Source organism: Mus caroli, chromosome 4 (genome assembly GCF_900094665.2).
Source record: "Mus caroli chromosome 4, CAROLI_EIJ_v1.1, whole genome shotgun sequence".
NCBI classification, from domain to species: Eukaryota; Metazoa; Chordata; class Mammalia; order Rodentia; family Muridae; genus Mus; species Mus caroli.
The window spans coordinates 29,319,512-29,343,311 of NC_034573.1; the positions used below are offsets into that span (position 1 = coordinate 29,319,512).

The 23,800-nt window shown below is 39.9% G+C and overlaps 1 protein-coding gene across 1 annotated transcript in view; it reads right to left on the reverse strand.

The window, feature by feature from the left end:
* Positions 1–582: 582 nt before the first annotated feature.
* Positions 583–23,800, reverse strand: part of Znf292 (zinc finger protein 292) — an 86,687-nt gene continuing 63,469 nt past the window's right edge. The window contains exons 7-8 of the mRNA XM_021161175.2: positions 21,238–21,379; positions 583–17,078 (exon numbers count right to left, since the gene is read on the reverse strand). Of these exons, the coding sequence (XP_021016834.1) occupies positions 9,996–17,078; positions 21,238–21,379 (7,225 nt within the window). The 3' untranslated portion in view covers positions 583–9,995. The remainder of the gene's footprint in view (positions 17,079–21,237; positions 21,380–23,800) is intronic.

Consider the following 23,800-nt stretch of genomic DNA (forward strand, 5'->3'; position numbering starts at 1 on the left):
GTTCACTTTGGTAAATCCACAAAAGATCAATAAAGTTATCAGCTTCCTAAAAAATAAAATGGGCACATTCCCTGGAAAAGGTTACAAAATACTTGCAGACCCACAGAAAAACCGATGCTCTTGAGTCGGCAAGCTCTCCCTTGCTCCCTGTTAGAGTCCTTGCTATATTTGAGCCTGCACTCCATCCAGGGAGTGCTGTGCAAAGCCACCAGGAGAGTGGAGTCTTGCAGATACATTTATCACGTCACAGCACGAGAATTTAGGCTCAGCTTCTCTCTCCTTGTCAGAATGCTAACTTTTCTGTTGGCATGTGCCAGGGTGCATGGTGAGGACTGTTGTTTAAACCAACACCCAATTGCCAGATTACAAATTATCAGACCAGAGAATCTTTGAGAATGTTGAAGAGTGATGCAGCTGAGATGGTTTTGTCTCAAGCAGTTTTTCTTGTTGAAAACGCTGGAGATTAAACTCAAGTCTCACAGTGTGAGGTTAGCCTCTTACAGTATATAAATCCACTTGAATTCACCACCAGCTTTAAGGTTTGGGGGCAGCAAACAGAGACTATTGTATGACTGTCAGGAGTCTCTCTGTATACTGCATCCCCTGCAAACCTTAAGTGCCCCAAGTATCAGTTAATATTTTAAAATCTCACATAAAACGGGCTAGCTAGGCTCAGTAAGAGGTAGGCCATCCTCACACGTGTTCCAGAGAAGAACTCTCTGACACAATTTGCTGAACAGTTTGAGACCTAGCATCTATTCTCGAAAGTCCAGTGATTTCCTGAGCACCTCACAGTTACAGTGGGGACATAGCTCAGTCCACTGCCGCTTGTTCCTTTTATCCAGTGTATCCTCTCTCAGGGGACCCAGGGTAGCTAATCTGTGCATATGCAACATGCAAGGTGAACATTCTTTAGTCAAGTTCAAAGTTATTTGGGGAAACAAACAGAACTTGTAGCTACTTTTGATTATAAAGGTCCGGCTCTCTGCAAGAGGCAAGCCTGTGTTCAACTTCTGTGCAGGGCTTCTCACTTGTTAGCACCTTGTACTTAATGGTTCGCAGCAGCAGTGCAACTGTCCTAGAGACAGCCCTTTGCTCTTCCACACTCCCGGTTTCCCTTCAAGTCCCACGTGGGTTCCAGTTTTCCTTAAACACAAGTAAACCAGCAAATAAAAAATGACACAGGCCAACATGGCCTTTAAAAGGCCATCTATGAGCTGTTCTTTTGTTTTGTTTTGGATTTACTTTACATGCCAATCCGTTAGCTCTGGATGTTGCTTCTCAATCACCAAGAGAAAGTTCCCAGACCAGGATGGTTTCACCACCACCTTCTACTTCATTGCTTCCGTTCTCCAAATCACAGCCCAGAGAGCAGCTGGGAAACAAGCCTGCTGGCTTCAACCCCCTCGTGCACTGTCTTAGAGAGAGAGAGAGAGAGAGAGAGAGAGAGAGAGAGAGAGAGAGAGAGGAGAGATCCTCAATTTCTACATCTTAAAATGGGATCAAAAGTGACCTGAAAGTGGCTCAGTGGGAAAAACTGCTTGCTTTGCAAGCAGTTGAATCGAAATTGAATCCAAGGACCCAGGCATGGTAGGGTCTGTCTGTAATCCCAATGTTCCTATGTGTGACGGGAGGCAGAAACCATCATCTTGGCAAACTTGCCAGCCAGTCAGCCTGGCAAATGCAGCAGTGAACAAGAGACCTTGTTCTCCATGGAGGGAGGATGAGGAGTGACATGTACGGTTGTCCTGTGAATACTACGGATGCACCATGACACATGGCATGTTCAGGTGTGTGTGAACATTTACACATACACACAAAAAAGTAACACTGGGTACTAGGCTACCCAGTTGTGATGCCTATGAACCAATGCCTGGCACACAATATTCCTAAAGGTGCAATGGTGACACTCAACAGCCATCTAATTGGACGTAAGGCCCACTCAGCCAGAAATCATGTCTGGTAGTGGAAACCTAATCAACTGTCTGGAGCTGGTGAGATGGTGGCTGTAGAGAATTTACTATCGAGGCTTTATTAAATCAGCCTAATTCCTTACTGCTTTATACATACTTATTCTTATTCCCACAGGTTAGTGTTAACTCCCACCCCTCATCAAAGAGGCTCTGCTCTGCAGCAGATGGGGACCATCACAGAAAAGTACAATGGGTCACAAGGCAGAGAACGGCCGACTGGAGTGTGTCCAGCCCCAGTGTATAAACCTCACAACCCAATCCCTGCACCTAGGGCTCAGGGAACAGTATGAATGAAGAGGCAGATTTTAAGAGCCAGAGGGCCGAAATGAGAGAGGTTTCATTCATATCTCAACAATATGGTTGCCTAACCAAGCCTGGACAAAGGACACAATAGTCTTGCTAAAGTGGAAGGGAAAAGTCCCACCAGGTCTTACTTTAACTACAGGAAAATAAGGGACTCTGACAAAGGAAGAAATAGTTCTTCCCAGGGATAAGCCCCCAACTGGATATAAAATACCAAGTGATTAGCCTTGTAGTCATATACATACAGGCAATACTAGACACAGGCAGGTTGTGTTTATGTATAGACATGACAGTAAGTGTTCTGTAACAATTGGCCATGAAGTTGAGAAGGGTGAAGGACCATGGGACAAGTTGAAGCAAAGGGGAGACATGATGTAATTTGGTTTAAAAATGACGCCAAAATCGAAGGAAGCACCTGCCCTTCCCAAAGCCTAAGCCAAAGTGGAGGCCTTGGAAGCCAAGAAGGCAGTGCTGAAAGGCAGCCAAAGCCACACACAAAAAGATCCAATCCAGAGGTAACCTAAAAAACCTCAACAAGTACACCCAGGACAAACAAGCTTGACAGGAGCAAATTCCCAACCACAGCGGAGAAGATAGAGGACAATGACATGCTCTTGTTCAATGTCAAGTCCAGCAAGCACCAGATCAAAAAGGCTGTGAAAAATACTCTATGACATGGATGTGGCCAAAGTCAATACCTTGTAAGGCCTGACTCCTGATTATGATGCTCAGGATGTTGCCACGAAGACTGGGATCATCTAAACTGAGACCAGATGGCTAATTCTAAATATACACTTTTTTCACCATAAGAAAAAAAAAAAAGGAATTAGAAAACACAAGTAGTTCCTAACAGGCACTCTAGCTGTTGATAAAAGTTACAGGATAGCCGCAGTGTTGGGAGAGGCAGAGGCAGGCAGATCGCTGTGAGTTCTAGGTTAGCCAGTGTTACACAATGAGACCCTGTCTCCAAAGCAAACAAGAGTTTCAACTTACTGTCATTAGCTAATCTGGTAATGTGGGAAGGACGGAGAGGACACACTTCTGCTGCATTCTAACACTCAATTTGGAGGCCTTTTCTTACTTCCCCCACCCTAACTGGCACAAACACAATTAAGCTTTTGCTCAAGAGTATCGTAATTGCTTCTGTTATGTTTAGAATGGATTTTCTGTGGAAGTCATTCTCTTTTTGCTTCCCAGACTTACACACTGCAACTTCCTGTTAACGTACTCAATCTGGATCCCTCAGGACAACAGGGAGATGTGCACTAAGACGCTGCTCTCCGCTCTTCGTGTACCACGTAGCCTGAAAGGCCGGCTTCAACTGCTCCTAGCTTAGAATATCTTCTCGCATACAGCTTCTCTTATAAAGTGCAAATATAACCTATCCAGTAAGGTTTAAAATCCTTATTCTGCCTCTATCTCCATTCTAATAAAAAACCAACAAACCTGCCTACATGGTCCTTTTTAGACAGTGCTAGCTGGATTACTACAACTCAATGCCATATTCACGCTCATGTTTGACCTTATCCCTCTGCCTTCTCTCCAACACAAGCCAAGACCCCCTAGGCCATTTGCTTCCATTCCTTGGCTTTGTCACAGTGCTACCTATACTTATTCATTGCTGCATCAGCACCAGGACTCTGCATCCTGTGATTGCCACTAGGACTACCACACGATCAAGCAAATGATGCAACAGATACTGCCTTCTACGTGAGACGTTGAAGGTATCACTTGATTAGTGTTAATGCTGTTCCATTTATCATGTCAATATTTTATTTCCGATTTTCATTTTCTCTTACTGAGAACTTGTTTCCTTCCACTCCAATAAGGAGCTTAACATTACTATTTTTCGTTACTTGTATTCTGAGACAGTGTTTCACTGTCTTCTTACTTTGTATATCAGGCCTGTCTCTGGCTCCCTAGCTGTGGGACTAAAGGCCTGTGCCACCACTGCCTGGCTAACGACACTACTTTTAATACACATCTAAATTGTGTTCTCTATCATAATCCTAACATTACAGACTTTGTTCCCAGAACAGGTTCCATCTATTACCCCAATTTTTACCTCTTTTTTTTCACTATGCATTTTTTTCACTATGCATAACTAGGAAAAAACCCATACACTTACAGTTCTCTACATCAAAATGACTAGCAACTGGTTTTAGGACTCAGTTCTAACTAACTCCTCTCCCTTTGGCATAGCCAAACACTTTGCTATGACCTTTCTGAGTCTTGTCTCTTCCTTTCCGAGACTTGGCTGGTTTACTTTCTTTTGCCCACCAAGCAAGTATTGATGTTCCTCAGGCCTAGCTGCTTGGCCACTTTTCATTTTCTACAAGGATATAATTTTCAAATCTCCATCCTATGTTAATAATGGTAAATGCCCAAACTTTTACTTGTAGCTGTTCTTAACTCTAACAAAATATATTAAATACTCAAGAAATGAAAGACAGTTTCCTTTCAGTTTTCAACTCCAGAATTATTTCAATTAGGAACACTGTACTTCTTTGCCATAGTAACCTACAGGAGCCTCAAATTCAACACTGATTCTTCTAACCTTACTTCTGTATTAGTCTGCCAAATAACACTGCAAGGAAAATAAATTACCAAAGCCAAAACTCTTATAATTGAATATATACTATTTCTCACTTTTACCTCCTATCAAATACGTCATGGACACTTTTAGGGCATTACTTTCAAACACTTGGACAGGAAGCCATGCGAGCCTCCAGTTACCAATTCCTTCTGGCTTCTACTAAAAGGAAATAATTTCTTCTTTTAAACATTGGAGTTCCCCTGCACCAAGCTACAATATTTTTCTATGTACACCCTTCCTTTCACAACCATCCACTTACAATAAATGCTTGCTCCAGTCCTATCTGCACCAGTAAGTGGCATCTTGAATGGAAACAAACCCAATTTTTGCCTTTGTCTTCCCATAGTCAACCAAATGGCATAGAATATTCTAGATTACTCAATCCTATCTACATTTCCTCCCGGGTTTTTACTACTGTTCTATTCAGTCAGTATTCTCTCTCCAGAATGACTGAGACAATCATTCGACTACTTCTTAAATTATCCAGTGGATTTTTTCCCTTACTGAAAATGTAAAACTGCTTAACTCACATTTCTCTGCTTCAGCCCCAAATGTCAATTCTTTAGTGACTATGAAGTCCAGTACAGGTGGGTCTAAGACACGATGATGATGCAGCCCTTGCTTGCCTTTCCTGTTGACAACATCCTTTTACCAGCTCCCTACCACTTCCTTAAACCCACTCCTATCAGCCCCTGTATAAAAAGGCACACTCTTTTTTGGCCTAGAGTTAGCCCTGACTTTTCTGACCTATAAAGCCTCATCTCCTTTACCACTTTTCTCAATAACCAGCATCGCTCCTTTGAGAATATTACTCTATATTTCAATTCTGACCCCAATCAAGAGGGTAAAAAGCAGTAACTCAAAAGTTCAGAAGAAAACCCAAGTGTTTTAGCAATAAACACTCAATTATGGGGCCAAAAAAGCTGCATTTGATGAGAAAGTTGTAGCACAGAAAAAAAGCATTCTGAACAAAAGAAACAGCTAAGAATAAGGCCTGGAGATGTGAAGAACTTGCTGGTTTGAGGATTTAAATTGAAACCAATATAACCACTATATGATCAGCAAAGGAGAGTAACAAGATATAGGCAGAACCACAAATACTCCAAAAGACACTGAAGTTGAAAGGGATACTGCCTAAACATGCCACTTAGTGGTGGTGATGGAGACATTCAAGAAAACCAAGGGACAGGACAGTGTTCCAGGCAAAAGATGATTGATCTGGGGTCATTACATGAACAGAAGTATAAAGGTTTCTTCCATGTAGGAGGTACGAATGCTTTTGGTTTTCAGGAAGCATACATTAGATTTAAAAATCACAGAGCTTAAACTTCTAGATGAGGAATGCTAGAATAGATCAAAGCTGAGGTGATAAATGGTGCGGATGTGTGATGCTTAGCCTTGTAATAAATTGGGATGGTCATGTTTGTTCCTTAAGTACACTGGTAATACATAACTCCTCAGAATAGATGCGCGCGCTCTCCCCCCCCCAACCCCTCTCACACACGGGGGGTGGGGGGCGGCTGTTCTAGGTAGGTAAACATAATGGCAGTAAATACCAAGTGAGGAATAATGTATAGGAAGTATAAAGTGAGGGAATGGACTGTGTAACCAGATGAGTTTTGATTGGACTCAAATGAGCTATTATTGGGTATTACTTGCATGAATAGGACACACCTATAATTTTCATTAAAAAGAAAATTCTCAGCCTCTGACTTCAGAGCGCCCTTCCTAAGGGGATGTAAACTGTGAGCCGAAAGAGAGAAAACGGGTCACATGAATGAGCAGCACGAGTGTTATGTCTGAAGTTTGGCAGGGGCTTTGACAGGACTGGAGTGTGGTAAAAATACACAAGTGTATTACTGAATACACGGTGATATTCAAATCATTAATAGCCAATACTACATAAGGATCAATACACTGCAATGGTAGGCCCTTCAGAATGGTAGCCATCTGTATATGGCCGAGATACTGCACACCCGATCAACTCTGAGAAAGAGGCCCACGGACCCTGTTAGTAACACTGCTGATGGAGCTCAGGGTCTCTCATGCCGGTAAATGAGCAGCCTGCCAACAGAGTGAAGACAGCTCTGCAGCCCTTCAGAGTTCAATGCAGCAGAACACTCTTGATGTTAAAAAGGAAAAATGTTTTCATGACCACCTAAGCCTAACAGATTCTCCCACTAACCAGCGCCCTGTTTTCTCCAAGACTCTAAAGTATCCAGCACGCTAATGCACTCTTTCTCTTTCAGGGACGCTGCAGCACAGGAAATCACTGATCATAACTCGCTATCCAGGATCATAAAGAAGGCTTGCACTAGTGTCTTTCATAAACCTAGTTTCTCTCCCAAGTTCCATTTACTCTGCTTACATCAATCTTTCTAAACTAGGACCGTGGCTTCTAGCTAATCTCTACTCACTAAACAGTGTCAATTGTCCCAAAGGAGCAGCTGCTCAACTTAACTGCACTCAACGGACGCCTTTTCTTTCATTAAAAAATACGTTATCTGTCTAGCTTTCTAAAATGTAACGGATTTTAACACTGCTGAAAAACTTCCCAGAACTGTCATGTTAACTTATGGCAATGATTTACTTTGAATACGATTCTGACCTGTAATATTAAAGATTTAAATAGAGGGAAAACCCCACTTCTAATGAGGACACCTTGGGCAAATTTAGGTTGGAGAAAGAGAGTATTTTAAGAACAGATTGAGAAAAACTGTATTTGAAACCAGTATGTTTTTGCCATTATTTAGTCCCAAGGCATTCCACTTTGCCAGTGTGCTGTTTTGTACCTCATTCTTGTCTTATTATATAATTTCATCAGTTGCACCTTAAAAGTAGTCTCATTAACTGCTTTAACTTCACTACCTATAAAATACATATACAAATGCTACTCAATGTTGGCAATCCTCTTGGAAAATATAGTCAAGTGTAGTGGTTAATCTTCTAATGAGGGAAGAAGTTGCACAATATATTGTTTTCTCTTCCATATTTTCTGTCCTTGTTTCTGCAGACAGGATCTCATATGTAGCACAGGCTGGCTTGGGTTTTGAGGCAGACAATCCTGAGTACTAGAATTGGGTATGGACCACAATGCCTGGTTTTGCATTGGCTTTTTCACTTTACAGTGGCTAACTTAAATGCTTGGCAACAAATCTCTTTGCTACAGTATTCTATCAGATATTATTGCTAAATACCCATACTTAAAAGAGTTAGAAGGATCTAAGAAAATTGTATGAAAATGCCCCGTGAACAAAACGTTATTCAGTTGTTGAAAAAATATAAATCAACCATGAAAACCACCTTTATTTTAACATTAATAAATAACAGTGGGCTTACCAAGGATTTTAATATGTCAAGTATTATGCATACTGAAAAGAAACCTTAAAGTGAAACCAACTACTCAACACAACCCATTAGGCCCCCCAAATAAAACTGTATTACTTTAATAATTAAACTTTAAAAGTTTCCAAAAGAGATTACGGTCATTCTTTCACCATGCTGATTTATTCAGAGTGCCAGCCACCTTAGTGCCTCATTCCCTGCTACTCTGACACAGAACAGGGGACACATCCATGTGACCACACCACCACAGGCCGGGGTGGCACTGTGAACGCAGATGTTTTGTAACACATCAAAAAACAAACGAACGAACAAAAGGAAAAACAAACAAACAAAAAACCCCCAAAGAAACAATGCTATTTATGGCAAACATGAAGGTAGATATCCAAATGCTGCCTGGTTTCCAGTCCTGATTTCAGCTGTGCTGCTATCCATGAGGGCCGTCAGTGCTCCAGACATCACTTCTTCCTCCCAGCACAGATACGGTGAAGAAAGCTAAGCTAGAAGAACTAGTTACTGAGTGATCAAATAATCAATCATGACTAATACTGTTCTTGCAGACTAATCTAATGACAATCGATTATCATTAGATAATGTGACGACAGACAGATCTCACAACCGGATGCCTATAAATAGTCAAATCAAAACATAATACTTCCTTATAGAAAGTGTCTCATCTATGTAACTATAAATGTTAAGGATTCTTGCATTTTATAAACACAAGATGGGCTCACTTGGATGATACCAATTTTAAAATTTATAAAAATGTCTAAAAAATTCTTTCCACAAAAGTTTATACAGTTTAAAGCTATACACCATCCATAAATCTCAGAAAGTGGAAGGGGAAAAAAATCTTATAAGATCACATACAAAAGAAGAACTGAAATGTGATTTTATTTAAGGCAATACTGGGCTACTTCACAAACCACCACCTGGCATATTTACACTGCGCCACTACTACTTTCTATCACATTGACAAAGGATATCTTAAAATACCAATGTTTAAAATCTTCAATGTAGTAAAGTCTTTATTCACATTTCCGTTACATTTCAGGGACTCATAGTAACTATATCTGATCAGAAGCAATGGAAAAAGGAAAAAAAATCTGTAGCTATATGAATGAAATGAAGGAATCTGCTCTAACTTCACATGAACACCATCCAAGAGTGGAGGATGGCAAATTCACAGAGCAGAGTGCTGTAATGTGCCTACCGTGCGAAACAAAACACCTTGATCATTTTGTAAATGTTTTATGTTAAAAAAAAATTAAGTATGGCAGTTCTAGTTTTAATTCAAAAGGTTCTTAATTTAAAACAATAAAAGTTTAAAAACTTGATCACTTTGTTAAAATTAAAATTGCAAATATAAACGTATCATTTACTCATTTAGACTTACAGACTGCTGGTGGCAGCAAATGATTTACAATAATAAATATATACAAAAAATATCTACAAATAAAGAGTACTGCTATACATGAATGGTGATCTGCTGAAAAGATACCAATCACACTAATTCAGTATCGTTCATGGAAAGGACAACTGGGTGACAGAAATTTGAGGCTTAACTCAATTATTTACAATAACTGAAGTATTGATTCTGTTCAAGTCCCATAGGGATAAAATAAAGTTCTACATGACAAATGTCATGGCTTTTTTTTCTCATTTTTTTTTAAAGCTAGGTTAATCCATGTCAACAAATTAAAAAGCTCACAACAGCATGCTTGATGGCTTTCTATTTAAAATAAAACTACAAATGATATGTATTTATAGTACATGAGTTATCAGTACTGCCCTCTGCCCGTGGCTTTACCTATACTGATTTCTTTTAAAACAGTCCTATCTGGATTATTGGATAGTACTTCAAGTTTTTTTAGACTGACAGTAGGTTTCATTTCCTGAAGCTGTTTTAGGACAAGCTCAGAGCGATCTTTAAGAGTCTTGTCTAAAACAATTTTTACATTCTCACTGCACTGAAGCTTTGAGGGATTGGCAAACTGTACAAAGATTTCACTGTCTTTACAGGGACACACATGATTGCTACCAGCCGCCGCAGTCTTATCAACATGTCTTCTGGAGCTGGAATGGGATCCTCTTTTACTTCCACTGTTTGAATGGTCTCTGTCACTATTTTTCTTCTGCTTCACTGCAGATTCTTCAAGAAACTTCAGAAAGGATGCTTCAAATCCCATAGGCTTGAAGGAGCTCCAGTCAAAGGATGCAGGATGCTCCTCAGTGGTCTGAACTGCTACGGCAGTCTCTTCCTCTTTCCGTGTACTATTTACCACCAAGGATACTTCTGGCTCAGTTTTATCAATCTTCCGTTTCTTATTCTGCACAGTGTTTTTTTCTTTATAAACTCTCTTTAAGTTACCAGTCTTTTGTCTTTCTGACATGCAGGAATCATGTTCCTGAGATTCGTTATTTACCTTTAAAGTAGTATTGACTTGGTTTTCTGCATTTGTGCTGTCTTCATTTATTAACTTTGTAATAAATAATTCTGTTAACTCATCCATCTCATCCTTTTCACCTTTTCTACCTTCTTCCTGTGGAGCAGCAGCTGGTTCTGAGTTATCATTTTTCTCTAAAACAGATGAATCAGGATCTTTTTTATCATTCTTTTCATCTTCTTGCTCAGAGATTTCCTTTCCTTGTGGGTTGCCATATCGCTTAAAAACAATAAGAATGTTGCGGTGTTGTGATGTAAATGCCCTGGACAACTTATGACACTTATAATGTCTAATTATATTGCTTTCACTTGTAACGACTGAGGTACACCCTTTTATCATACATGGATACTGTGTCACAAATTTGCTTGTACACTCTGCCAAGGCATCATTCCTAGCCTTTATGGAATACACGTGCTTCCCACGTTTTAGAGAATAAGGCTTATTTTCCTCAATCTGCACTATTTTTGCGCTCTTGTTTTCTAAATTACTTTTTTTCTTTCGCTTTGTCTTTGGCATTTTCATTCCTTCTTTCCCAGATCTGTTGGGTTTTGTTGCCCGATGTTTAGACTTTGATTTTTCTTGGTTTGCCTTACTTGATATATTTTCCTGGCCAGTTAATTTTCTTGGCCGAATCAGATGGGCTTTATGCTTGTCATTATGTTTATTAAAGATGTGTCGGAGAAGATTAGACCGCGTGGCATAGATCCTGTCACAGCCTTCACAGTCACATTTGTATATGCCATCTTCTTCTGTCTTACTTGTCCTTGTTCCAATTCCATGGTCTACCTCAAGATGAACAACATAGCTCAGGTATGTTGTAAAAGACGACTTACATTCCAACTGATCACATGGAAATTTGCCAACATCCACAGCAGCAGTCATGCTTTCAATTTCCTCGGGGGTCATTTCATGAAGTTTCATGTAGTGCTGTATTAGGCCAGTAATTGCTTGGAAAATCCTAGAACAGTCACTCACCTGACACCTAAATTCTTTCATTGATTGCTTAGGTTCAGTTTCTTCACTTTCTTTAACAGCTTCACTCTCCTCTTCAACCTCTGCAGAAAATGTAGGAAGATTTGATTTATGTACAGCCTGGTAATGAAGAATCAAGTTTTGCTGTATTGTAAATGCAGCAAAGCATCCCTGGTGCACACAGCTGTAAGGTCTGTACGAACTGTATTTTGTTGGAAGTTCAAAGGCCTGGGAAACTGGATTCTTCTCCCGTTTTTCTTCCTTTTCTTTTCTATGCCTCTTATTTTTCCTTCCTTTGGTTTTTAGGTTCGCAAGATTTGCATTATATTGTTCAGCAGGAGATGTGACAGGCTGTGAAGAACTTTCTGGCTTCTCAGGACTTTTTTTTTCTGCAAGTTGTTTTTCTGGGATTACTGTTGCATTAGCAAGTGCAGCATCACCTGTCGCTGCTGGTACCTTGAAGGCTGGCTGTGACTCTGTTTTTGTTTCCTCTGCCATGGGTGGCTGTTTTTTCACTTGATTATTCTGTGGAGATGACACATTTTCACTCTGAGATTTTCTTCCATAGGGCCTTTTTATTTTTAGCTTTACCATTTCTTCTATTGTAAAATGATGCACCAACTGACAGTGTGCCCGGAGATTAGAGTTTCTTGTAAATGTTTTGGTACATGAAGGTACTACACATTTAAATGGAGCAAATTTTAACTGATTCTTCTTAATTTCAAGAATCATCTCTGGAGTATACTGATGAATTTTACCATAGTGCTTAAACAGGGCATCCTTTGTCATAGCACTGTAGTTACAGCCTTGGTTTTGACACACAAAGGGCTTATTAACTCTGTCATTAAGCTGAACATGTATCACTTCGGGCACTGGCTGGACTACAATATTTGGAGTTGATTTAGTAGGAGTAGGGGACAGTGCTACTGATTTGTTCATTAGCATAGCCTGGGAAGCTGGGGCAGAGCTGTCATTTTCTAGTTTTAAGTTTTGCAAACCCTCTAAAATGTCCTGTATTTGATCCTCCTTATGTAATGCTTCAGACTTTGTTGGCATTACAGTTAGGAAAGAGGAGCACTGAGAAGCATCAGGCAGCTTGTTATCTGGGATGGAGTTTACTGAGGGAAGTTGCAGACTGTAATTTATCTGAGCATTCTGTGTTGTCTCACCAGTACCCTGAGATCCACTTTTTACCTCAAGTATTTGAGAATTCATAGCAGTTTTAATAATTTCAAGAGTCTTCTCAAAGTTCTGAATAACATTATCTTCAGAAATCCGCAAATCAGAATTCACTGCTGTGCATGAACTCAAAGGCATCATTCGGGAATCGCCGTTTTCAGTTTTTAATGTTAAAGGGGTTAACATTGTATGGGGCTCAAGACTGGCTTTACGGTTCTCTTTTACATCAGTTATAAACAAGTGATTGTCAATGTTATTTAATTTCTGTGTGAGATTTTCCACCAAAGCCTGAGGTTCACAATCTGGAGTCATGTCTGACCGTGTGTTGGTATCAGGGACTGGAAGATTCTTTGCTGGAAGGCCCACTGGTAAATCAGTTGGTAGCACATTTTGGGAAGCATTAGATACAATTACTGCAGGAGCAACTTTTTTTCTCTTCTTAGATGCACTGTTTCCTTTTTTATTCAAATGACTGGATCTTGTATTTTGAGGCCCACTTATAACAGAAACATGTGCACTATTATTGGTAAAATTTTGTGGTGGTTCAGTAGAACTACTGAATGAATTGGAGCACAAGCCATTTTCAATAGTCTTTAGCAGTAAATCATCTGTTGGAAAGAGAGGCAAACTGTTACATTCTTTGAGGGTTTTGGAATTTGGTGTTTGATTCTGGTTTGATGGTGAGGTGTTTGGGTGGCAAACAGTCTGTAACAAGGGTGTCACAGGTGGCCCTGGCATCCCCGCTGCACTGACTTGTGCTGCATCGGAGACACTGCCTATTGGAACAACCTGAGAAAGCATTTCGGCACTCTCAAACGTGCTGGGAATGCCAGCAGTTTCTAAAGCCTGCTTAATAATTTCACTGCCTTCCTGACTAACACTGGCATTAAAGTTACTCACGTCACATCTTGGAAATGTACTTGGTAAAAAGGTTGGACGATTTTCCACATTAAGAAGTTGCAGGAATGATGGATCTTTAAAGCATGTTTCTGGATTAAAGTTAGACTGTTGTGGCTGTTGCATATTTACTGCACTTGTGGAGAGAATCATGCTAGCCAGGAGGGAAGGCTGTCTGTTGGTCTGTAGAAGTTCCTGTGCAATTTCTGCTCCATCCAGTGGTTTGCAGTAAGACCTTTTAGACAGGTGTCCACCCAGGGACCTGGGGTTGGTGAAAGCCCTGTAACACCTGCTACAGATGAATTTCCCATCTCTGATAATCGCAGGCCATTTAGCCCTTTTGTTGTGCTTGGGTTTTCTTTCCTTCCCATTTGGGCCTCGACCACGGTCTTTTTTCACTTTCTTAGGTGTAGACTGTTGGGCACTGGTGCTACTGAAGTCATCTGCAGTGCTTACTTGGGAAGCAAAAACCCCATTTTCACTGCTGCCTCCTTTCAGAAAAGAGGAATTTATGTTTCCATCCGTATGGGTGGGAAAATGATTTGTACTATTTTCCAGTTGGGAAAAAACAGAATTATTCTCACTGTCTGCTGGTGAAGAGAAGAGAGAGCTATTTTCTGTGGGTAAAGGAAGAAAAGGATCTGAGCCGCTGTCAATATTCAAAGGTAAAACTGTTTTGGTTAGATCTTCCATTTGTGCTGGTAAGGGAGTATTAGACAAATTTTCCATTTGTGAACATAATATACCATCTTGTCCATGTTTATCCTGAGAAGGTATATTTGGACTTAGGACACTTTCCACTGAGGGTAACAATGGAGCTGATACACTTGCTAAATGAGCTGGAAAAATGGAAGGCGAGACATGCTGCAACTGGGCTGAACAGGCAGGGTTCCCATTGGCTTTGGTCTGTGGTGTAAAAAAAGCATGATTAGAGCTGCTCACTTGTGACGGCAAAAAATAAACACACTTTCCATGATTTGGTGTATTTAAGTTGTTAGATTTCTGACCTTTTTTAGTCTTGCGCTGCAGTTTAAAAGCAGCATATTGGTCAGGGTGTGCTGTCTTCATGTGTTTTCCAATACTCTGTGAAGAGTTATATGTTCGAGTGCATCCCTCAACCTGGCAGCTGAACTTCTGACCTGGAGCTTTTGGAGGTACTGATGGAGATCCCAACGGACTGCTTAGGTCGGGCTGTGACTGAACAAATGTGATACTTTCTAGTGTCTTAAGAGGTAAATCATAAAGGCTGGATGAGGTTTTAACATCACCTCCACATTCAAACTTGCAAATTTGTGAATTGTCTTCAAGTCCTGCCTCATTTTGTACAGAAAAGGTCATCAGAGTGTTCACCTGTCTTTCTAAGCTTTGTGGGTTAAGGTCCCCCATCTTCAGTGATTCTGAGTTTGATAAAGAATTCTGGGCTTCATTCAGGCACTCATGACCTTTCTTTTCTTGGAAACCCGGATGACATAACTGGACCCCAGCACCTATACCTGGTTTATGCACATCTGTGATCAGTGGCTCACCAGTGCCTTCCATGGTTAGGTTTTCTTGCTTTCCAAAGTCATCCTCAACCCCATGGTTGACAGACACCTTGATGGACACAGCTACTTCATTGGTCCGAAGAACCGTAGTATTATCATGGGTTTCCAGACCATTTGACAATGGTATGTTAGCTTGCCTGAGTTCAGAGGTAGAGATCTGGCCGTGTTTAGTCACAGCGGACTCTCCTCTGTTTTTCTCCCAATCTGCACTTCTGTTTGATCCCAGGTTCTTGTCAATGCTGTTCTCGGACCTTCCGTCCACAGCCGTCCCTCCTGAGTTCAGATTCACATCATTTCCAGATGGCTGAAGCTGGTCTTCAGGAGGCAGCGCTGGTTCAGGTTGACTGTGGTCATCCTGATGCTTCTCCATCTCGCTCTGAGAACGGTACACCTTACCACAACCTGTGAACTTGCACGTGTACGTATTATAATGTTGGGCTTCATGGTCATACAGTAAATAAGCTTGGGAAAAAATTCTGCCACATTTTGGAAATAAGCACTTTGCTCTAAAGACTTGATGCTCCTTTCGGTGGGCTAACAGCTCTGCGTAACTGTTAAAACCAGCCTTACATTTCATCTGTATACATATATACGGCTTACTGCCACAGTGCATTTGTAAGTGATCATTGAGATGAGTGACGCTTACAAAGTGCCTTCTACAGTACTGGCAAATGACTTTCTTGCTTTGCATTTCAAGAAAGCGTTTGGCATCTTCACTATCCTTATGGCCTTTCACATGAGCAATTAAATTTTTGAAGTACTTAAAGCCCTTTTTACAAAAGGTCACAGGGCAATTAAACTCATTAACAGGTACTGGTTTCTGGACAGGGATCACCTCGGGCTCATAAGACTTGTCCTTGTCTTCATTTTCATCATCTGAACCATCGTTGTCATTAAACACTATGAAATCTGTTGAATAAAGACTATTCTTTTTTATGGGTCGCTGTTCCTGTTTAGCCACAGTACTAGTGTTAGTCTTTTGATTTTCATGGGTGGTTGTGATTTTAGGGGGCCTTCCCAATCTTCTTAATGGCTTCATAGCTGCTAGTCTTTCTTTACTAGACTGTTTAACATGCAGGGTAACATGAGGGACAAACGATTCTTTAGAATTAAAATTCTTTGCACATATGGGACAGCTGTAAATCCCATCTTTGTAATGTTTTTGAGCATGCCGTACTATTCTGTGTCCAAGGAATTCTTTGTCACAGAGCAAACAATACTGCATGTAGGCTTGCCAATTCCTAAACCTAGCAGATATAAACCCCCTATCTTTTAATTCTTTTATCTCTTTCTTCTTCTGCTTTTCATCACCAGTATCCATCAGCAGGCCAGAATCAGTACCAAGTCCGGCAGCAGAAAGGCCATTCACAGATGTGTCTCCCCTTTCTCCCTGGTAGTCTACTTTCTCATAGACTTCACTGTCATTCAGTTCGTCAATTGAGGACACAATAGACGCCTCTTCTCCCATGAGAGCAAGACACTGGCGTTTCAAAGTTTTCCAATCCCAAAATTCTGGATCAAAGGGCCACTGAGTTTTCAAAACAAGTAAGAGCTCACAACGTAGAGAATTTGGTATTGGAAGATTCTCTTCATCATATTTCTGGTCTGGCTGGTTGTATAACATTTCCACAGCATAATATGCATCTACTGTAGGCTCAATAAGAAATTCACTCAACTGACAAGCACGTTTAACTTCCAGATCCTCAGGCAACAAACATGAAATGGTTTTGCAAATTGATATTTTCACTTCAGTATTTTCTGTAGATTCCAAGCGAAGAGCTTTTACACATAATTCTATGCAGGTAGCAAGTCCAGCCCCTTCAGTCTGTGAAACAAGCAAAATACAGGAAAGGTTACTCTACACTATCAAGCTCAGATCCTTCCTTCCTTTCTTTCTTTCTTTCTTTCTTTCTTTCTTTCTTTCTTTCTTTCTTAAACTGGACTTTTAAGACTACATGTGCTGTTCTTGAATCTTAAAATAGCAACACAGAAAAAGACACCTGTGCCTAAAATCAGCTTGATGTGAAAATGGGTGTATAAGGAACCAGAAAGAAATCCTTAAAAACACAAGTAAAAACTAAGCAAAAACCTGTAAAAAAAAAAAAAATTCACTTTTCTAACTTTTCAGATCCCTTTTATAAAGCAGAGGTCAAGGGGATGGAGAGACAGCGCAGGGGCTAAGAATACTTGCTGTTCTTCCAGAGGACCAAAGTTCAGTTCCCAGTACACGTAGCTCACAACCAGATTCTGACTTCTAATCTCTGTAGGAACACACACACACACACACACACACACACACACACACACACACACACAAACACACACTCATATGAATAGAAAAATAAAAACACACCTTTTAATAATGTTTAAAAGACAACAAGTCCTATAACAGAGTCCACAACAACACTCAGACTTAACACTAGGTGTGATCTATAAAATAAATTAGAATCTAAAGTACCTGGTACAGTTTAGTAAAAGTGTCTGGGGAACAGTAAATGGTCATTAAGGATCTTTATCAATGTATCATTAATTTTACATTTGCCTTTGTAATTTTTTAAAAATACAACCTTAATTCAGTTACGAGCTCATTCCTCAGACCTGACTTGTTAGTAAAGAAGAAAATTACTTGAGCCTTTTTTTGCTTGTTTGCTTATTGTATTTATGGGTACACTGTAGCTGTCTTCAGAGACACCAGAAGAGGGCACCAAATCCCATTACAGATGGTTGTGAACCACCATGTGGTTGCTGGGAATTGAACTCAGGACCTCTGGAAGAACAAGCGGTGCTCTTAACCGCTGAGCCATCTCTCCAGCCCCAATTACCCCCAATTACTTGAGTCTTAAAAGTGGGGTTTCTAGTGCTATCATAAACTAAAATATCAACTCATGTACAGTATACTTATACATTCTTTAGAGATGATACACATGTACTAGGAGTCTCAACATTACAATGTAGTAGAAAGGGCTGTAGCATATATTGCATATACTGCAATTATTCTAGCAACAGATGATAAAACCTTTAAGGGCAGGGCTATAGTTTTCAAGTCTAACTATAAGGAGTTTGAGACAAACTATACTACATGAATGGAGATGTACCAAACTACCCTGCTGGGTGTGGTATACACCTGCAATGCAGACACTTGGGAGGAAGAGGCAGCATGAGACAAAGTTCTAAGTCATTAGTTACATATCAAGTTCCTGGCCACCCTGGACCATATGACATCCTGTCTCAGTTGATCAAAGCACACTATAATTATGAGGACATGCTACCATCTGTGCTACATAAATATGAAGGAGCCACTGGGCTTAAAATATGGCTGTCATCATGGAGAAACACTCTTGGCAGAACGAGAGGGCCTCCTTACAAGAAAAGAAGTAGGGACGAGGCAGTCACTTTCCCCTTATCCCTTTGACTCATCGAATTGAGAAAGGAATGCCAGAGTGGTTAGGCCCGTCAGCAGTGAGATAAGACTAACTAACACCTAGCTCCCATGGCCTCTGGTTCCGGGTTTCTTCTGCTCGTCATGCTACCCACTAAGCTAGATATTAAGTAGTAACACAGCGGATGGTTAAAACTGCACAGCAATCTCCTCGGACACTTGTTGCCCTATTTCAAGTTATTGTTAACTCTGACACTACTTTATATAACATAAAAAAAGTAAGGATGTGTTAACAAGGGTGAAGAGAGAGGAAGATCTACAAAGTAGAAAGATGCCCTTTGTTTTCACTCCTAAAAGAAAAATTATTTCAGGACAAAATAGATACAAAAAATTTATTTAAGACTTCTTGACCAAATATAGACAATAGGAGGTATTTTTAAAAGAGGATTATTTTTGTTCTTATTTCATCTTTCAAAAGAATTTGTACATGATTTTTAAAAATGTTTTCATGCTTAATTTTTCCGTTCTCTGCAGTGATAGGACTTTAGGTCATCCTGCAGTAAAGAGCTGAATACAGGTTACTGTAAGAAAATGAGTCCACAGGGCAGGGGTAAGCTCAGTGCTGGATTCTCATCGTGGTAAGTCTGCAGCACCTGTCAGTCTCTTTAGGTGCATATAATCTACGTGTTTATCTATGCTGCTTTTAAATTTTCAATTACTACATTTCTGCAGTTGCAAAAGTTCTGACTCTTAAAATCTGTTGTCATTGTCTTTTTAAAAATAATTTATTCTCTTTACATTATCCATACTATTAGACAAATTGATCCTGCTATTCTCGTTGATAGTGTTTTTGTGTATTTTTATGTGAATGAGGTCTTTGGTTGAAAGTATGTCTTTCCCATGTGTGCCTGGTACTCTTGAGTTCCACAAGGCGGCAGCAGCTCCCGAGAAGCAGACTGACAGGTACTGCAGGTAATAAGCTGCCAGGTGGGTACCCGGAATCAAACCAAAGAGCAGCTGGTGCTTGCAACCACTAAGTCCGTCTCTCCAGCACACAATTATTTTTGTTATTTTTAATTACGTGTTTGTGCACATGAGTTGTGGGTACAAGAAGAAACTAGAGGGACAGGGTTCTTTGAAGGTGGAGTTATGATTGTGACCTGCCTTCTATGAGCGCAGGAAACTTCACTCAGGTCATCCCCAAGAACAGTATGTGCTTTTAACATCAAAGCCTTGCCTCCAGCCCCAATCCTTCTGCTCTCTGGGGAAATTATTTCAGTTTTTCATTCATGGCTTTATATGCAGTTTATGACAATTATACCTGCATGCTTAATTCTATCCTTCTATCTGCTTTTATAAGCCTTGATGATGAACTCAGCTTAAGCAAGGCTTTAAAAATGGATCTTGTTCCCAGCACTCGGGAGGCAGAGGCAGGCAGATTTCCGAGTTTGAGGCCAGCCTGGTCTACAGAGTGAGTTCCAGGACAGCCAGGACTGCACAGAGAAACCTTGTCTCGAAAAACAAAAGAAAATAAAACAAAATCTTGTACAGACAGCACGCCCCTTCAAAGCAGTTCTGCTTCTGCAACTATGTCTAGTCCGGGTTTCTTACCTCTTAAATGCTGATTATTTACTTGTCATGAGGATATATAAACAGCCCCCTAATCTGTGTTAAGAGTTATGGTTATAATTTCTTAGGGAAATATTAACCTGTTTTGACCCAGAAGTTAGCTGAGTATAAGGGAAGAATTCAGATCAAACTCCCTAATTTGAGAGGGTTCAACACTTCATCTGATGTCTATATACTATCTCTGGTCTTTAAGAGGATACCCATCAGTTCAAGTTTCCGTTTCCTTACTTCTCTCCTCTCTCTCCTTCTTCCTAACAAGATCCGATACATCCCAAGCTTGCATTGAACTAACTATGTAGCCATGGGTAAGTCTGATCTGGGACTGTATATGTGCACCACCTTTCTGGTTCATGTGGTGTTGGGATTCAAGCACAGGGCATGCTATAGCAAGCACTCTACCAAACCTATAGCCTAGCCCCTAGTTCAGGCTTTTTGGTCCACTTATTAAGTTACCTTTTCTGTGGAATCCTAGGAGGGGAGGGGTATTTTCCTAATGTTCTTGTAATCTCAGCTGCCAAAATGTTGCTTAATTTTATCAAGTATTTGTGCCAGAGGAGTGTTTAGTCTGGTTTTTTTTTTTGGACCCACTGCCAGAAATAGAATAATTTCCACACTTCTTTATACACTTTCCGAACTTGCATAAAGCTAAACTCCCAAAGCACTATAACACCACACTAGGACACCAAAAAACAAAAATGGGGAATATTACAGATGGTAAGAGGACAGTTTTTGTATCAACAGCTAGGTTTCTCTAGATCAAATATTTCAAAGGATTAATTAGTGTGTGTGTGTACACACACACAGACACACACACACAGACACACACACATATATAAAAATAAAATCAAGGTCCAAAACACTAAAGTGAAAGAAAAAAAATTTCATTAAATAAAGTGTCAAAATAACAAAAGAAAAGATCTTACTAAAGACAAGTTACACAATTTAAATTAAGGAAAAGTAGCCTGAATAGTCTTACCTCTGAATTAATAACTTTAATCAGGAAGAAAATGTGATACACAGTCTTCGTTAACAGGGAAAGCTGCCGACACCTTTCCAGGTACACTTGTACTGATGGTTCCACCCTTTGCTGCAATTTACTCCAAAACAGAGTGAGTTCCCTTTGAAAGAAAAAGTTTGAAGGATAAACAGGAGTAATGTAATAATCATAGAATAATCATATCGTGCATTAATGTAGCCATTACATTTGAAATTAAAACTGACTTTAGATTCCAATTCTCTGGATAAAATTATGTCTGAATACAAGATAAATAGCCTCTTTGAGTTTCTAAAGAATAAAAATCAGATGCAGTTTCTTACTATATTAATCAGTATTTTTCAATCTCAGAGTAGCTGTCTTTTAATAAGAAAACATAATACTTAAACAAGTCATATAAAGAAAATCTTTGAGTCACATTTGGACTTTAGACTATGTAATATAAAAATACAAAGTCTGTGTGCATAACATCTAACAAGGCATAAGAATTAAAAACATACCTATCTAGGATTAGGGTGTACCTCAGAGATAGACCCTTCACCTAGCAGGCCTTCAATTACACCATCTCCCCAAATAACAGCTCCATAAAGAAAGTATTGTCTACATTAACGCCTATCCAGAAGGCTGTCACTATTAGGTGAACGGAACGACCAATGATGTTACAGACCCCGGAAGGAAAGCACGCATGTGACACAAAGGTTAAACAAAAAGGAAACTCAATTCTAAGCTTATCTGATGTTAATAACAATGTTTTCACAGAAAATAACTAAAATGATAAATGTGCCAGTTGTGCCCAATTTCTCTTCCATCACTCATTTAATCCCCCCGATTGAGCATTTTCAACAATTGTTCAAGAGCAGCTTTTGCTAATGTTTTCTTCAGACTCCAGCTCTTTAGCTACTATCTTCTTTGCTGCTCACTCACTGGACGGAACATCTCTGGAGGAGCTAGTGAGAAACTTTTGGCAGCATTCACCTTTCTAGTTCTTTAGAAGTCTCGTCTACTTTGATTTTTCTAAAACCCAAATCTGAATTAACCCATGATTCCTTTAACAGCTTGTAGTCAACAGCAGGCCACGTATTGTTTGATTGGCTCCATAACAATACCCCGTTAGTGAGGTATACCACCGCAGCCTTTTCAATGACAAATTCTTTAAACCACACATTTCTAAGAATGTTCCTATCTCTAAGCAGTGTGTACTGTGCATGAACAGGGTGGCTGCCATTCTTCCTCCTTCAGCTCTTTCTATTGAATTCATCATTATCTCCAAATAGCCTAAACTTTTTACTGTACTCAAAACAGATGCAGGACGTTTATTTTACATTTCACTTTTGCCTCGAGCCATACCCAGAGGGAAGGAAGGCCTTCTACACGCTAGTTGGATTACTCACTCACCTAAGCTCTGCAATTCCTCTTTCTTCCTCCTTGTGTCCTCTCTAGCCATTCTCCAAACAACTCCCAACTGTGCTTTAACTGTGTTTTCTACATAAAGTTTCTAACGCTGCCTTCAGAGGTGGTAAGAGGCAGCTTCTGTGTGTCACATAAAATTCGCTTTGATGTCGCTTTAAACCATGTAGCAATGATTCCCTAGATATTACTGACTCTCACATTATCTTATGCTCAGAAAATCTACTTGTCCATGAAACACACACTGTAGTTATCCATGACTTTAAGAGCAATCACCTCTGTATTTAAGATTTAACTTATTCACAAGAGGCAACTGCTCAGAAAAGCTTGGTAACTCTGAACTCTGATTGCACAGTCATTTATTTATTTACCTTGCCTGTTCTAGATTCATTCACATGCTGTGTGAATGCAAATATTCTTAAATGCCAGGATGCTATAATCCAGTTTCTTTAAAGACTACCTTGCCACTGAGTGACAAGAGCTCTTCTCGGGTAACAATAACCTAGGGCTGTTATCAAGTTTTTTATCTTAATGGAAGTCAGAATAAGCTGCAGCCCCCCCAAGGGTGCTACAGAAGTTTGGGAGTGTGCTGGGTCACATCTTAAGGAGAATACCCAAGAAGCCAGCCAGGAGGATGCTCAATACAGCTATTAAATACGCTGTATTTCCACCAATAAGTGCCAAGTAGCTCAAAATATATAATATGTAGGTGAAAAAATATACTCGGGCTGGAGAGATGGCTCAGCAGTTGAAAGCATGAGTGCTCTTCTGAAGGTCCTGAGTTCAAATCCCAGCACCACATAGTGGCTCCCAACCACCTGTAATGAGATCTGATGCCCTCTTCTGGTGTGTCTGAGGATAGCTACAGTGTACTTACATATAATAATAAATAAATATTTAAAAAGGAAAAAAAAATACTCTAATCACAGATAGGTAGAAAGAACTGAAAACAAATTTAATACTGTCTGATAACACAAAGAATTCCTAAAACTAAAATATGAACTATTTGATAATCAGATTGCATAGAACAGAATACCTGAAAATACACTTTTTGTCTTGGTAAGAAAAGATTTTTAAAAATCTCTAAATTTAGCCAGGTGTGGTGGTGCACGCCTTTAATCCCAGCACTCGGGAGGCA